At 33.7% G+C, this 18,346-nt stretch overlaps 2 protein-coding genes across 2 annotated transcripts; both read left to right on the top strand.

Annotated features, from left to right (window-relative positions):
• Window positions 1-2,508: 2,508 nt before the first annotated feature.
• On the top strand, window positions 2,509-3,206 carry EAE98_004470 (uncharacterized protein; the record flags this gene model as incomplete). The annotated part of the gene is made up of 4 exons (XM_038952090.1): window positions 2,509-2,649; window positions 2,698-2,851; window positions 2,912-2,968; window positions 3,040-3,206. 4 exons carry the CDS (start codon window positions 2,509-2,511, stop codon window positions 3,204-3,206), a joined length of 519 nt encoding a protein of 172 aa, XP_038811626.1.
• A 10,887-nt stretch (window positions 3,207-14,093) lies between these two features.
• EAE98_004469 (uncharacterized protein) lies at window positions 14,094-18,249 on the top strand. The gene is made up of 4 exons (XM_038952089.1): window positions 14,094-14,903; window positions 14,968-15,349; window positions 15,410-17,522; window positions 17,581-18,249. The coding sequence occupies exons 1-4, from the start codon at window positions 14,383-14,385 to the stop codon at window positions 17,838-17,840; spliced, it is 3,276 nt and encodes a 1,091-aa protein (XP_038811625.1). The 5' UTR covers window positions 14,094-14,382; the 3' UTR covers window positions 17,841-18,249.
• The last annotated feature ends 97 nt before the right edge of the window (window positions 18,250-18,346 follow it).

Raw genomic sequence — 18,346 nt, 5'->3', positions numbered from 1 at the left:
TGTAGCTGAAGAAACAGGGAAGCGTATGCGCTTGTCGCATCTGTTGGTGTCATGTTAGTAAAATCTTCCCAGAGGGGTTTGTAAGCTTTGAAAAGGCCGTCTGAGAGGTTTTTCGGTGATGTGGTGCGAGACTTAATCTAGCATCTCCATAGCCATTTTTCCGTCAGAATATGATAGACTGCTGTTGTAATTTGGCAGAGAGGGAGTCGAGCAAAATCGAAGGGTTGCTGTAGCCGGCCGACCGCAAGGAGGGAGCGCTACATAATCTGCGGAACAAAATCACCGTCAGTAAGAGGTTAAAATTCATCTTCGCTTAGTAATTTTTTTGATCCGATAGTGTAGAAGCTGTATTGAATCCTGGCCGCAGAAGTTTTGGGTAGGTAAAATATAATGGAGAGGAAACTTTTTCTAGACTGCCCATGTTTTCGTCTAAAAAAGAATGCGTGGGTAGGTAGCTGAATGTACCCAAAGTTTTTTAATAGAAAAATTGTCTCAAATTGCCATCTTGTGATTCCTATTAAGTTTCGTACAGTTTACAAGACAAACGCAGGTTCTTCTTTCAAGCCCCCGCACAGTCTCGAAGTAGTAAGGATTCTCAAAACGAGTTGATAGTCTTTGATAGTATTAGAATAAAGATTCGCATGATATAGGTTATGTTTCTAGCTATGCTCTAACTTTGTAAAAGTAATTCAAATTATAAATGGTTTTTTGTTGGATAGGTAATCTCATATGTTTCCAGGGATGTAGAGTGCGTTCTTGTCGAGAAAATGGATTCTCATTCTCAGAAGCAATCCAGTAGAATAGATAGAGTACCTAGTAGAGAGGGTGAGACTGGCGACTAATAGTCTTGTATTACTACTGTAGATTTGTGCAAAGATTTGGCACAGTGTTGGGAGTGTTGAGTAGCCAGGTAAGTTTTGAGCAAACATCTTATTTCTCAACAGCCTTGAGATCTGAGTTGACTGTGAGATGGAGTGTGTTAGATCGCAGATAGTGCCGTGCGTTTCGATAAGTATTGGGGTGTTAGTGGTACTTCCTGAAGATCTAGCACAATGTGCTCGCAGATTCTTGTAGGTCTGGAAGCTTCGAAGGTGCAAGTTGAAGCTTTAGGAATGATAATAGAGCTCGGGGTGGTTGTCTAAATCTACTTGGCAGACCGATCAAGATAGAACGAGGCATCATAGTATCATAGAATTATCTAAAGTTCATGTTAGAGCATAGGGCATGGCTTTTATATGCTCTTGTGCGGTGGGAGCCTGGTAGGTGACTCTTGAGTAGGGCAAAATGTCCCATTAGATAGGGACAGATGCTCAGGATCTAGCTGGTGGAGGTAGGTAGGAGAATAGCAAGGCGAAAATATATTTTTAATGATTGTGAAGCCTTACATGCATGCAATTTATAACTTTCTAAATAAAAAGACAAATGTCTTAGCTGCTGGTCGTTTCTAGAAAGCTAAAGTAGTTGAAGTGACATTACATAGTATTTAATAAGTCACCAACACAAAGCATCACCCAATACCACTCCTTGCACGCCGGCTAGTCATCGAGGGATTATATATCATGATACCCCCTGTTTAATAAGTCAAACTACGTACCCCTTATCTCTTACTACACTTCCAGTTTCGCCTCGAAGGCCAATACCTAGCCTCCTGATTAGACAACGTCCTAGCAACCCAGACCGGTCACGACACTCTCGCCTATATTCACTTCATAACAAAGCACCCAGATCGTACGTTACCCCGCACAACTACTTCCGGGATACATCAGTATTCCTCGCGCCCAATTCTTCCAACTTTCCCCATCCCCAAACAACAATTTCCCAAGTTCGCATATTTATCAACCAAGTTCATAGATCATCATACATTGTACCTTGGTAAGCCATATCCCTTTTGCATGTCTTTATTTAAAAAAAAAAAAGTCCTTCATTGCTAGAGCGCGAAAGATTTACCTTACTTGATGTTACTTTTACCATTTGGCAGGTTGATCTCGGTCTGCTTCGGTCGAAGTTGATCAACACTGATCCATCCCATCTCATTCCTATATAACAATCTATAACATCTTCCTCGACGTGGCAAGTATTTTCGTTTACAATGATTTTACTTGCACAGTCAGGTCATTAAAATGTACAAGAGCTTGTGTGTGATCAAGTCGTTGCTATCACGGCCTTGTCTTGTGATTTAAATCGGACAAATCACACCAGTTCCCTGCATCTCATTTCTCATTTAAGTACCTCTATTCTCCAACAGTCTATTGTACATTCTCATAATTTCAGACATTCAAGTCTTGGAAATATACAGAAGCTTTAGAAACATGCAAATCAATACAATGTACAACAGCTTTGTGTACATTCAAGTGTTATGAATTTACAAGAGCCTCTTGTATATTTAGGTCTCCACATACATTTAAAGCCTAATAATGTACAACTCCTTGTCATACATTACTTTGCTAATAATCTCTAGCTACTACTTCTACAATCAAATCATAACAAGCACCAATTCCAATTGAAACAATGTCCGCCGTCAATGAGACTCCCCAACTAGCTGCTGAAGCTGCACCAGCTGCCCCCACCGCTAAGGGAAAGGCCAATAAGAAGGTCAAGGCTTCCAGCAACAGGATTTCTTCCGGCAAACAATGGACCCAAGCCGAAAAAGTACGATCGCTTTCCTAGCATCTGGCGAAACGACTAATTGAAACACAGGATGCAATTGTAGTCCAGATTCTCTTTCAAGCTGCTGGCAAGAGCTTTGTTCCTAACTTCAAGACCATTGAGGCTCCGGGCCGCACCGAAAAGGCTGTCAGACACATTTGGGAAGCACTCAAGAAGTCTCATGCCAGTGTTAAGAAGGGAAATGGTACGTTTAGCTCATCCCCAGCTCGTAAATCATGATTAGATCACTAATAAGTATCTTTAGCGAAGGGTGAAGGCGTCGCTAAGGGTAGTTTAAAGAAGCGCAAGGCAGAGCTTGAGGGTAAAGACGAAGGCATGTGACCATCTAATCCTAGCGCTGCATCATTAACATACTAAGAATTGGCTTTCTAGGTGTTGCTAAGAAGAAGAACAAGGTAGATAAGAAGACCACCTCCGAATTTAAGACCGAGGAGGACGTTAGCGGCAATGCAGTTTTTTCTGACGACTATGACGACTATGACGACGGTGGCATTGATTCGGCAGATCAGTCAAGTGGAAAGTTTGACTTCGATGATTAAATCAAGAGCCCGTTATAGAAGTGGAGGCTCTCTAAGGCAAAATGGAGGATATTCAAGGTTGTGGGGTATATTTACATGGTAGAAGGGTTTCTTCCTTGCCACTTCCAGCAATTAGTTGAAGCATCCCTTGGAATACTTCAGCTGAATGAATGAAATTCACTACAATATCGGCACGTTGTGCATGTAATTAGATTACGATAAGCATTTGCTTTAGCTAATACACGTCTAAATGTACAAAGAGATCCTGAAATCGGACAGCCTCATCTAATCATATGAGGATATCTTTCATCAAACTTCAATTCAATGTGAATTTTTGATGTAATCTCATCCATCGTCAAGGAGATAGGTACTAGATAATAGCAATCTAGGGTCACTTGTCAACTAACATCATCAAACGTCTTGTTTCGAATACCCAATAGATAAAATGTGACTAATTTTGTGTCAAAGTAGATTCCCAGCGAATTCTGAGACACGATGGCTCATATTCTACAACCTGAGATCTCTACTGAAAGACTTTTTGTCGGTCTTATGGCATGGATGCCAATTATTGAGGATCCAGGGTTATCAATCAAGGTTCTATATGGGATGCTTATGATTGTTCACTGAGCGATGTACAGATAGCCTTCAATCCTGAAGGGATGTGGTTGAAAGATGTGAGCTTAGGCTTCAATTTCAAAGAAGTTCTGTCTGGTCTGTGGACAAAGATGTTGGTTCTGGTGTAAGACTCTGCATCTCCAAGTGAGAGGCTCGAGAAGATGAGTTGATCGATATGAACTGACATGACAGCGTGAGTCGATAGTCAAATCACTAAGTTTTTCTCAACAGCAAAGATACACATGCTTCGCTGGGCATACTAAAATAATGCCTGCCAGCTGGAGTGATGAGAAAATAGATTCATTCCAATCTTCTCTTGACAACAAGAATTGAAGCTTCATTGCACTTCCAATCGAATGCATGATAAACTTGTTCAGATCGTCGCTTATGTTTTAGGCTTACTTTTATAAGTTTGTGGTGACCGGAATGGAAGAGATGCTCAAAATAACAGCGGAGCGCCGAGGGACAGATGATCCATTTTTATACCATATGGAAGTTGAGATGTACCTAGGTATGCCGTTATGCAGTCTACCACAACTCACCTCGTGTTTAATCAGATATAGTAAAAGAGCGGAAGAAATACTAAGCGAGGACAGCATTGTAGAGGCGCATTCGTCCATTAGCTTTGTATTTCTAGACTCTCTAAATCTGAGCGGCACATTGTATTGAAATATGAAGCCTCGGGGCTTCTGAAGTTTAAGACCTCATGAATGACCTACACAGAGCTTTGTATCGGAATGTATCTTGATGATACCTAGCATCCTGGATGCAATCAGAATTATGTCCCTATCTCTCGGTATTGCGATGCAGAGTGAGGAGAAGTAAGAGAGGTAAGAGGTTTATTCTACCATGGGATATCGATGGATCGGTCATATAGATTGCGAGATGATGTACCGGGGTCCTATGTAATTTTGAAAACCCCCATCTCCTCCTTGCATCACAATAAGGATTTCAGAGTGATGCGAGGGACCTTCCAATCCAAATTTAAGATCACCATAGAGGTTTCTTGAAAAGCATGATACGTCTACATGCTGGCTGGCTCGCGGGTAATAGGAAAAATGGCATACACAAATTCGTAATTCTTATTCAATAAAACAACACTTCTTTTTCAATTAATTTAATATCATTACTTTTTATATTTATAATAAAAATAATATGATAATTTTATTAATTCGATATCAGAAATTAATTCTATATAAGTTTTATAATTCTAAATACAATATTTGTAGAATAATTCATTATAAAAAATCGATTCGCTTTTATTGATAGAAACTTTTAAATTCGTTATATTTAGAGCTTTAAGATTCAGTATAAAATAAAAAAATTAATATCAATACTATATAGGATATTGTTTTAAGTAATATAATTATATAATTGATATAAGATAATATTGTAATTTAATTCCCTCTAAAAGTGAATTATTTTGAAGAGAAAACTACTTTAAAAACCATCCTTTTGATTACCTTTTTATTATTTAGTAAACTGTCCTTTTATTTTAATAATATTCCTAAGCCTTTGAGATATAGTATCTATTAGTTTATTGATATATTCAATAATAACTTGCTTCTAATTTTTATTTATAAACTTCCATATGGTTATATCGTTCTAATGGGTATATTTTTAAATAATTTGTTTTAGGATTTGCTAGATATTTTCGATAATTGAGAGATTAGAATTATTATAATAATTTTGATAGATTTTTAAATTATAATTTTTCTTTTATTTCTTTATTATATTATCCTTCTTACTCCTATAGCTATATCCTGTTACAATCAATCCGTATAAGGGCTAGTGAGGGCATGTGAATAGCCCCTGCGGGGCTACTTCGGGCCGATGCCAACCCGTGTATAATTATAAATTATAGAATTTTTATAGTTTAAAAGGATTAATAAAAAGTCTTTGTACTATATTACACCTAATTGATTTATTGTTATTATCTATTTTAACAATTCTTTTCATTCCCTTATATAAAACAATCTATTAACTATTTCTTAATTAAACAATTATCGATATCACTATAATTTCAATAAAAAGAACATCTATCCCAAGGGGAGAGCGGAATATCTATAGTGCGATTTAAGATTAATTCGGTGAAACTATTGATCAATTCCTGTAGAGTATTGGTAGCGATGCTTATTCGATCTAATTGTATTTTTCTGGTAATAATAAGGATATATTATTGATCTAACAACTTAAAGAAATAAAAAAAGAAATAGTAGTTATAAGAAAGGCTTATAGGGTGGCTATAGATTATATCTTATATACAATCACTCTGATTGAGTATAACCGATCTGTAGTTGTATTGAATATAACCCATCAAGATACCAACCTTAATTAAAGAAAACTATTGAAATTATAGAGATTGAAACAATATAAAGAAAAGAATATTGAAAAAACTAAAAACTTTTTTTTCTAAATAAAAATCATATTTCGAAACGATATCCCTAGCAATTTAGCATTAATATATAAGCAAGTTAAGTTATAAAGAAATGAATTAGAAAAATTTCAGGGAATATATATATAACACTATTATAAATAAAAGGATTAGATAACAATAAGCAATCCAAAAGATTATATATATAAAGCAAAAAAAAGAAGAAACTGTAAATATATTTGTAATCTACCTAGAAGGCCTTAAAGAGAATATCAAGTAGAAGATAGAGAGTATTCAGGTTGAAAGACTTTTAATAAATTTATTACCCAGTATAACTAGAAAAATATCAAAATCCTTATAATAATCTGAATCATATAATAAGCTTATAAAATAAATTTATAAACTAGAAAGTATAAAGAAATTATTTTAAAGAAAAGATACAAAGGATTTATATTGATTCTGTAAATATAACCAATCACTTTTTCAATATCGAAATCCATCTAAACACTTTTATCTAGAAAACAATTCGATCCTAACTATTAAAATAGAGGTTTAAGAATCAAATCAATCTTTTTGAAAGGAATTCTTCAAGATATTAAGACACCCTATTAATATATCATATACAAAACATATACGGACTACTATATACTATAAATACTAATAGAAAGGGCATATCGCTTTAAATTATTGGAATAATTTTATGTATAAATATTGTAAAGGAAGGTATAAAGAAAACAAATGCCAAAATAATCCTTCTAAGGCTATTTATATAAGAAATATCTAGACCCAGTAATTATAATAAGTATTTTATTAATATTAGGTTTATATAAAGAAGAATAAACAATTTTTATAATTATAATGATCTTTAATAATAATAGCAAGCCGATAATGTTTTAATACTTTATCAACTCGGGAGTATAAGTTAATATTATATAATAAAGCAAGTATATTGAATAGAACTAGACTCCTATCAAGAAAAGCACTCCTCTTATATCAGCAAATGGTATTGCAATTATATTATATAGGGATTATAAATTCTTTATTGAAATAAAAAATGAAAAAGGGGAAAAAAGAATCCATACTTATAACTTTATATCAGCAGTATTGAACCTATTATGAATAAACATTATCCTAGATCTCTTATAATTACAAACAGTTAATCCTAATATCAATTGAAAGTCAACATTATTTCAATATTATTTTATTTTGAGTAATCTCAAAATCATTTTTATAAAAGAATTTTATTGGAAAATAAAGGAAGGTAAAGTAGTCTTTATAATCTTTTTAAACAAAATAGTTTTATAATCAAAAATAAAAAAAAGCTGCCTAATATTTATATTAACTTTATATAAAATATTAAAAGAATTTCAGAAATATAAAAAGGCTTTTTTGGAAAACGAAAGTAGCCTTTTATTTGAATATTATCTGATAGAGTATTGTATTAATCTCGAATTCAGTTTGACCCCTTCTTGAGGCTTGATTTATTTCTTATCAAAGAAAGAATTAGTAATATTATAAAAGTATTTAGATGAATATTAAAGAAAAGAGTAAATAAAAAGATCTATCAGTTTGATAAGAGTATTTATTATATTTGTTTCAAAGAAGAGAGGAGGCTATTGACTATATATCAATTATTGAGAGCTTAACCGGATTACTAAAAAGAATTGAACCCTTCTATCTCTTATTAGTGAATTTCTAGATCGATTTTGATAAGGTATTATATTTATTAAGCTAAACTTATAGGATGCTTATTATCGAATCTGTATAAAAGCGGGGGATGAGTGAAAAACTGCGTTTTATATGTGATATGGCTAATATGAGTATAGGGTAATACCTTTTAGCCTTACTAATATTCTTGTGATATTTCAGATATATATTAATTAAGCTTTATCCAGCTTAATGGATAGCATTTATATGGTATATTTTAATAATATTCTAATTTATTTAAAAGATAGAGTTATATATATAATGAATATTCAAAAGGTTTTTACACAACTTATCGAATACAAACTCTACGCAAAACTAAAGAAATATATCTTTTATACCAATAAAATGGAATTTCTGAGATATATCGTTTTGCCTGTAGGCATTATTATAAAACCAGGCTGTATTCAGACCATAATGAAATAACTAATATCCAATAGCTTTAAAGATGTATAAGTGTTTTTTAGTTTTGTAAACTTTTATTAATAGTTTATCAGAACCTATTTAGCGGTAGTTTATGGTATAATTGTATTATTGAAAAAAACAAAGAAAGGAGAGATAATAATTAAATTCAAGTAAACTAACAAAACACAAAAGGCATTCAAAGTATTAAAAAAAACCTTTATATCAATATCTATTCTCTAGCATTTCAACCTTTTATTCCATATAATAATTAAAACTGATACATCAATCTTTACTTTGGATTATATGTTGTTATAGCTCTTTTCGAAAAGAACTAAAGAGATACCGATTCAATAGTAGCATCCTATCACATTCTATTCGAGAAAACTAAGTTTAGTGGAGTAATAATATTTTATTTATGATTAAGAATTACTAGCAATATATATTGCTTTTGTATAGTAACACTATTATGCAATAGGGAGTCGATATACTGTTGTAGTTAAATCGAATTATAATAGCCTTTAGTACTTTATAATAAAGAAAAGCCTGAATGGTCGGTAAGCAAGGTGGGTGGAGGTTTTGACTGTATATGATTTCGAGATAGTATATAGAACCGGAAGATTGAATTCTGTAGATAGGCTATCGCACTGTTCTGATTACGCTATCGATATGAATAGTATAAATGATATATTTCTGATCTTTTAGAATAAACTGAAGAATAGGTTGATAATTATAAATCTGTTTCAAAGTTTTTCTGTTAAAAAGATAGAGTCTTTGTGTAATGTTATAGGCCTTTTACAAAGGGAAGGGTGTAGCCTATTATTCTGTGAATTCAAGTGTTTATTAATTGAAACTGGTTGTAAATAGTTGATATTATGTCGGATAGCTTGTATTTTAGTAGGAGATAAAACAGTATTCGAGCCAGTATCAGAAACGATAAGAAATACTTTATTGCATCTCCAAGTGGATAACGATTTTATAAAGAATAAAGAGTACCTGAATCAAAAACTGCATTCCGCTGGAGTCGCCTCATCTTGGTAGGTGGGTGCCGATAGGCTTTTTAGATATAATGGGAATGTCTATGTACCGCTAAACTCTGCTTTGAAAATAGAGATCTTGGAAGCCTATCACAATGATCTTACGGGTGGATATTAAAATATCTCTAAAACTTTAGAAATCTTAAGATCTAAATATTTCTGGCCTTCAATGAGGAAGGATGTAAAAACGCATATTAAAATATACGCAGTATGTCAATATACCGCTATCAAAAGGCATGAGCCCTATAGCAAGTTACAGACTCTCCCTATTCCTTATAGACTTTGAAAAGAGATAACTATAGATTTCATTATAAATCTACCCCTATCGAAATTGAGTAAGTATATATATGATATAGTTTTAATGATTATCAATAGATTCACAAAACTTGCCTGATATATATCCATTAATAAAATAATCATTTTATTAAAACTCACTCAAACACTAATACAAAGTATATTTAAGGATTTCGGGATATCGAAAGGTATTGTATTAGATAGGGGACTATAGTTTGTAAGTAAGTTTTGAAATAGTTTTCTTTTTTATCTATAAATATAATACAAATTGTCTATTGTATTCCATTTTTAGATTAATAGGCAAATAGAACAACAAAACCAGAATCTGATTTATTATATTAGTTATTACTCTAATTATTGATAAAACAATTAATTTTTATTATTATTATTTGCAGAGTTTATTTATAATACTATATAGCATAATATAATAAACACAAGCCTATTCCAAGCGATATACAGATTTCTATCAATATTCCATTATATCAGCGAGAATACTGATATTACAAAAAGAGCATCAATAGTATATAAGCAAATCGCCTCCCTTAATAAAGAAAGGAAAAAATTAAAAAAATTGTAATAAGTAGTTATAAATTGAAAGTTAAAGGATATAGATGGTACGATAATCTAATAATATAATATCGAAAACAAAATAATACTAAGTATTCAAAATATTAAATAATTTTGATTTAAAAAGAAGTTTTCGAATAGATTTATAAGCCTTTTTTAAGTAATAGGTATAAAAACTAATAATTAAGTATATAAACTTAAGCTATTATTTATCTATAAGATTTATAATATCTTTTATATTTCTTTATTAGAACTATAGTATGAATAACAGGGTACCACTAACCTACTGCTATTAGAGAAAATAGATGATTACTTGGAATACGAAGTGGAGAAGATTATAGTATATAGAAAAAGAAACAAAGATATTTAATATCTAATTTAATAGAAAAACTACTAATTAGTGGAAGATATATAGAAAGCCCCTTGTAATCTTGATAATACAAAAGAAATATTGAAAGAATATAATAAAAAAAGAGAATTACTAATATATAGTTTAAAAGAAAAAAAGAAAAAAGCTATAAAACAATAAAATTCTGTTGTATACCCACAAACGAATTATTAGTAATACAAAGCTATTTATAATGTTTCTCCTTTTATTCCTTTTTATTCTGATAAGAATAAGAATATAATTCTTTACTTACTAGTATATTATATACTACTACCAAATGCATCAACTTATTCTGATATCTCTGAAATACTTTAGACTTTAATTTATAAATATCAGAATCGATATTATCTGAATTTTTGTTGATATTTGACTAATGAGATTGTTGCCATTCCTTTTATAAAACCTTATTTCTAATAAAAATATACCTTTAATTAACATAAGAATATTATTATAAAGGCATTACTATATTAGCATATTAAGAGAGTTTTATAACAAAAATTAATTCTTCTATCCTATATATCAAAAAGATCTGATATAAAAAGGAGAATCCTAAAAATAGTATTATCTATATCATTATTACTTTACTTACTCTTATTCACTAAAAATATATCCACTTCATCCTTATCCACACTTTCCTTCTCCTCCATTTTCATAAAAGCCTCATTAAACTTTCGAATCTCTATTAACAGATTATCAGCAATCTACAGACATTTGCGAAATCAAATACTTTCAGAAGAATTTACAACAATATCAAACTCTCCAGTATAAACAGAATAATTCATACAAGAAGCCTTAGTCTTTAACAAAATATTAATATCCCAATATCAAGAATTAAAAAGAAAACTAACAGTAACTAATACTACCTTTTATTTTGAAACTATACAAAAAACTTTACAAAAAGAAAGAATAACTTGGATAATTGAGCTTCCAGTAGCAGATCAATGGGTAGAAGCTATCAAATTTCTAATAGCATATTTTTTCATCTAAAGAATAATAATACTAATATTACCTTTAGAAATATAAAGAATATCAGAATATTAAGAGATACTAATAATCTAATAAAGAAAAGGATTGTCCTTTTTATTATTATTAAAATTAGAAAGAGATTTATCAGAATACTTAAGATAATCCTTTTTGGATATAAAAGAACAAATATAAGAACAGAAGTAAAACAACAATTGAATATTGATACGAGAAGGAATATAGCCCTTCGAATTAGCTAGTATATTTACAGCACCCAGAACCTTACCTCCTGAAGGAGTAAAGGATAGAGTAAGGATATTGATAGTATAAGAATGAACAACCAGAGCTATAAAATCACTTTTATTATTCAAATCTATTACAACTACCAATCTTATAATAAAGCCTAAAATAGCAATATTTAGTGTAAGCAAATTATTCTAGAATTTAAAGAAGTTAGCTGAATATTATTATAAGAAAATAAAAGATAATTGATAATAGCTTAATAAGAATCCATAAGGTATTCTATAAAATCATCTATTCGATCTAACTTCTTTATAACAAATAGAAATAATACCTTAAATAACTCTAGCTTTTTAATATTACCCTGTTTATCCTCCTTTTACAAAAAGATCTTTATACTCCTAACATAATACTTATTTCGATATATTATTACAATCTCGGTATTCTTTTCCTCTTAATTATCAACAGGAATAGCTTGTTAAAAAGCTTGGGTTTGATATAGCAAATTAATATTGGGAATATATCAAAAAAACATTAATTAGCAAACCTTTTTCTGAACACAATAATAGCTATATTTAACATAAGGATTCTTATCATAATAATAGAAATCTTTAGGGGTAGAGGATATAATATGCTTGGAGTAATAAAAATATATAAGAATAATCAAACTAATAAAACCTACTATAGACCAAACCATAATTGCCTAGGGACTAATAGATTAAGGGCAGTCATAATAAGATAAGGACTAATGAAAAGATAGTAAAGAATAATCTACTAGAAAAAGAAACAAACTCAGGAAATTGAAGGAAACTTATAAAGCCTTTGGTAATCTGCTAGTAAAAGCAATAAATACATTGGAATATTGTTTATTAATTATTTGTAGCTTTATAGTGTTTTTATTTCTTTTTGGTATACAGTATGAACACAATCACTCGACATCCCATTTTCTTGTGTTACACAAGCCAAATTTGAAAGATAAATATATATATTTTGGAATATAATATATAATATGGGAGGCTTTATTATAATTAATCCATATAAAAACTAGTAAGGGCATGTGAATAGCCTCTATAGGGCTACTTTGAGCTAATACTAACCCGTGTATAATTATAAATTATAGAATTTTCATAGTTTAGAAGGATTAATGAAAAGTCTTTATACTATATTACACCTAGTTGATTCATTACTATTATCTACTCTAACATATCCTGAATCACTATCTTTTTTGAGTATAAAATCTTTTAATATAATTAATTATTGCTTTATCTTCTTATCTAATATAATATTAATATAAATCTTATAAAACAATTTGTTATTTCGGTTTTCAGGAATATTATAATATATAAGATTGTTCTTAAAGTTATAGTTTATTATTGTCTAATAGTATTGTTTATTATAGTATTCCTTCTTTTCTATCCCTCTAAACTGAATATACTTAGGATAGAGTCTTTAGCCTAATTTTCTAATAATCCTATACTTTTTCTTAGATTTAAAATCCCAATAATATTTATTAGAAAACCTAATTTTTCTTTAATCCTTTAGATTAGGATATTTAACTAGTATATCACAGGCAAATTGGAGTCTAGTAGTAGTTATTCTTTATATAACCTATTCCTTGTAATAAACTATATATTTTCGATATTCTATAGATTCTATAGCTTATATAATAATTCTTTCGGATTGATTTAATTCATATGTCTTTCCCAATTACTTCCAATTGAAGAATTTAACCTCAAAACCCTTTGTTTGGATTATAATCTCTATAGTATATATATTACAAGGAATAAGGGTTTTTTTTGTTTTTTTAATCTCTTTATATATTATAGAATTATATAGATACCTTAAATTGCAATTATACTAATATTGATATTCAGTATGAGGTATAATATTATAGATCCTGAATACTCAAGTTTTGAAAATAATAACAATTCTATTAGTTATTCCATCAAGTATAATTTGGGTTTTAGCTTTAATAAAAGTTTTATTATATTATTGGGGATACATTTTATTTTTATAATAATTACAGTAAATTGATATTATTATATTATAATTTAATAATTAATTTTGAAATTGTAGTAATTGATATGAATTGAGGTTAAAAGAATATGTGTGCCATTTTTCGTGTCACTTGCGAGGCTGGTTAAGAAAGTGGTGCAACAAACGAATAATTCTGCCAATGTAGAACGGTAAAGCGGTGTGGCGAATAGAATGCACTAACGGATTTGGGTTAAGTGGCGGCAGCATCAGCCTTGTTTAATTCAGCCTTGGAGAAATAAAAAGGTCTTGTACGCCCGAGTACTGCCATTGTTATAATTATTGATTCACCTCCACCAAATCACATCCTAGGAACGCCCGCTTCGTCCTCTCACATCCTACGGCGCATACAAAAGCTCACTTTGTATCATCTTACTCGCCGTTGGAAATCTTTCTCTCCTTGTGATATTACTTATTTCCTTCATTTTTGGCGCCGTCCCTTATTTGATCCTGCTCCTTAGTCTCAGTACCACCAAGTACTACAAACAACGCCAACTGTAAAACACCTCAAAATCAATTCTTCGCACATTCATTCGATTCGACCAATTCCAAGGCCGTTCACATTGCGTGTTATTGTCTATGCGATCAAGACACGGCTTCTCCCATTTCGTTGCACATAAATACTTTCCAATAAGCCTTGCGACGAGAAACCGTTTACTGATTCGACAATTACTTCTGCGCTATACTCGGAACTCTCCTTCATTGATTCCATCTGCGCTTTCAACCACGCATATATTTCATTGTTTGAGGAAGAACAAACCAATCAATATGATCGGCACCAATGGCGTTGCAACGCGTTCGAAGAGAAAGTCACATCCAACGGGGCCCGAGAGACCTCAGAAGCAACTCCGAGCCTTGAACGGAAAAGAGTCAACGGGTGTTAATACCCCAGAAATCGACCTTTCCGACGATGATTACGACATTGATGGACCACAGTTATTACCATCAAATGCATCACCAGATACAGCTGAATGGCAGGCCACTATTGAGCGGGTGGTGCGAAATGTAGTGTCGATCAGATTCTGCCAGACTTGTTCTTTTGACACAGACCCTGCATTAACCAGCGAAGCTACTGGCTTTGTGGTAGATGCAGAAAGGGGGTTAGTTTTTCCTGGTCAGACGGACGTGCCGTTTGTCTTTTAAGCTTTATTAACGTGTCTGCAGATATATCTTGACCAATCGCCATGTTGTTGGATCAGGTCCTTTCTGGGGATATTGCGTTTTCGATAATCACGAAGAAGTTGATGCCTACCCGGTTTACCGCGACCCCGTTCACGATTTTGGCATATTACGATTCGACCCTAAAGCTATCAAATACATGCCTGTTACCGCTCTGGGATTGCGACCAGATCTTGCCAAGGTAGGATCGGAGATTAGGGTGGTTGGTAACGATGCTGGAGAGAAGCTTAGTATTTTATCCGGAGTCATCAGTAGACTCGACAGAAATGCCCCCGAATACGGTGACGGATACTGCGATTTCAATACCAATTATATACAAGCAGCAGCTGCAGCGAGTGGCGGAAGTTCTGGAAGTCCAGTCGTTAATGTACGTTCGAACATTCATATCTCCCAATTTATTACCCTTCAAATACTGATGTGCCGCTAGATTGATGGATACGCCGTTGCCCTACAAGCGGGTGGAAGAAGTGATGGTGCCGCAACTGATTATTTCTTGCCACTCGATCGACCTCTAAGAGCTCTTCAATGCGTTCAGGCGGGTAAGCCCATTACCAGGGGAACAATTCAATGTCAATGGTTAATCAAGCCTTTTGATGAATGCCGGAGACTTGGTTTAACACCCGATTGGGAAGGCATTGTCCGAAAAGCATTTCCCAAGGAGACCGGTATGCTCGTCGCAGAAATTGTTCTTCCAGAAGGACCGTCACACAAATTGATTGAAGAAGGAGATCTGTTACTTAAAGTCAACGGCGAATTATTGACACAATTCATTCGTCTGGATGATATCCTTGATTCCAGTGTTGGTGAGACGGTAAGCTTCCTTATACAGCGTGGCGGAGAAAATATCGAAGTTGCGGTTGCTGTTGGAGATCTTCATATGATTACACCAGACCGTTTTGTCTCTGTCGCAGGAGGCAGCTTTCATGATTTGTCGTATCAGCAAGCACGTCTGTATGGTGTTGCCTGTAAAGGTGTCTTCATGTGTGAAGCCAGTGGATCATTTCGGTTCGAAGGCACTGATAATGGCTGGATGATTCAAACCATTGATCATAAGAAGACGCCTGATTTGAAAAGCTTCATTGAAGTCATGAAGAAAATTCCGGACCGAGAAAGGGTTGTAGTAACATACAAACATCTCCGAGATCTCCACACTCTAAATACCGGCATTCTCCAGATTGACCGCCATTGGTCAAGTAAGATGAGATTGGCCGTCAGAAATGACATCACTGGTCTTTGGGACTTTTCGGATTTAGCCGACGCTCTTCCACCCACAACACCTGTAGCTAGGTCTGCAAATTTCATACAACTGGAGAATTCACAGCATCCAGCGGTAGCGGATATTGTTCGCAGCTTCGTTCGAGTGCTATGTCACATGCCTGTCAAACTAGACGGCTACCCCCGGAACCGCAAGTGGGGTATGGGCGTTGTTATCGATGCTGAGAAAGGATTGGTTGTTATCTCTAGAGCCGTCGTTCCATATGATCTATGTGACATTTCGATCACAATTGCCGATTCCATCATTGTGGAAGGAAAGGTAGTATTCCTGCACCCTCTACAAAATTATGCCATCATCCAATACGACCCGTCGCTGGTTCTTGCCCCTGTGCAAAGCGCGAGATTGAGCAATAAGCAGCCTTCCCAAGGAGCTTCAACATACTTCATTGGTTTCAACACTAACATGCGAATTGTCGTTGCTAAAACCACAATCACTGAAATTACTGCTGTTGCCATCCCTGCAAATGCTGCATCTCCAAGATATCGGGCCATCAATATCGATGCAATCACTGTTGACACAAGCCTGAGTGGTCAATGTGGAAGTGGTGTGCTTATCGGTGAAGACGGCATTGTCCAAGCCTTGTGGTTGACTTACTTGGGAGAGAGATCTCCATCCAGCTCAAAGGATGTCGAATATTATCTTGGTCTTGCAACTCCTACACTTTTACCTGTCATTAAAAAAATACAAAATGACGAGAAGCCCAAGTTACGCATGTTGAGCGTTGAATTCAATACCATCCAAATGGCTCAAGCTCGTGTCATGGGTGTCTCTGAAGAATGGATTCGTAAGGTTGCTGAAGACAATCGATCTCGCCATCAACTTTTCATGGTACGAAAGCGCACCTTTGAGAGAAATAGTGAGTCAGGTGCTCTTTTGGAAGGAGACATCATTCTATCTCTCAATGGTAAGATCATTACTCGGGTCAATGAACTTGATGTAATGTACGACCATGACGTTCTCGATGCAGTAATTGTCCGCGATTGTAAGGAAATGCACATTAAGCTTGACACTGTTTCAGCAGATGATCTCGAAACTGATCGAGCGGTTTCCTTCTGTGGAGCTATTTTACATCGCCCTCATCATGCTGTTCGCCAACAAATTTCTAAACTCCATAGTGAGGTTTATGTTGCGGCGAGAACAAGAGGATCTCCATCCTACCAGTACAACCTCACCCCAACAAACTTTGTGACCCATGTCAATGGGAAACAAACACCAGATTTGGAATCATTCTTGAAAGTTGTTATCGAGATTCCTGATAACACATGTACGTTTCCGCTTTTTTTTCTCTCCCACATTGACAAATTACTAATATTGTTCTGAAGATTTCCGCATCAAGGTAGTAACCTTTGATAACGTCCCATGGGTCATCACAATGAAGAAAAATGATCACTATTTCCCAACTACAGAGTGGATTAAAGACCCTTCGGAAAAGAGTGGTTGGAAAAGAATCACCTATGAAATGGGTAATGCCGTGGAAGGTGAAGGCAAGGAAGGTATTGGCAGCGTAGTTGGCGATGACGTCGGAGATTTTGATATTGCGGGAGGATCTGATGACCCTATGTCCTTTAAGGCAATGTTGTGAATACCACATACATGACTTACAATTGCATAGACAAGGCATGATGTCAGCGTGTATTTTAGTGGTTTACCGTGGGTTTTTATAGAAGGTAGCCAACCATCTGTGAGCGAAAACATACAGCAGCATTGACATGCGATAGTCAATTTCTGCGAAGCTTTATGATAGTTCTGGTATATGAGGCTGCGGGTTCACGCCTTCCGATGATTCTAGTCGCATTCGCAGATCTAGATATGGGGCGTTTTTGGATGATGGCCAATGATACCAAACCGATCAATAATCGGAGGATGAATAATAACCAATTTCATTCATGTATATGTGCCATACACATTTTGTAGATATCGATGTACCGCGTTCCCTTCCGCCTTCTTTTATATCCTTTGCCTCGCGTTGCTTTGCTTCTGTCAAGGCGCTGTCAAGTCACAATGAATTAGTATATCAGTGTCTTCCAATGACGTACCTGCTTTCCTCAGGACATGTATCTTTGCCCCAAGCACTACCTTTCAATTTCA

Source organism: Botrytis deweyae, assembly GCF_014898535.1.
Source record: "Botrytis deweyae strain B1 chromosome Unknown BDEW_008, whole genome shotgun sequence".
Lineage (NCBI taxonomy): Eukaryota > Fungi > Ascomycota > Leotiomycetes > Helotiales > Sclerotiniaceae > Botrytis > Botrytis deweyae.
This window is presented reverse-complemented; position numbering and strand designations above follow the sequence as displayed.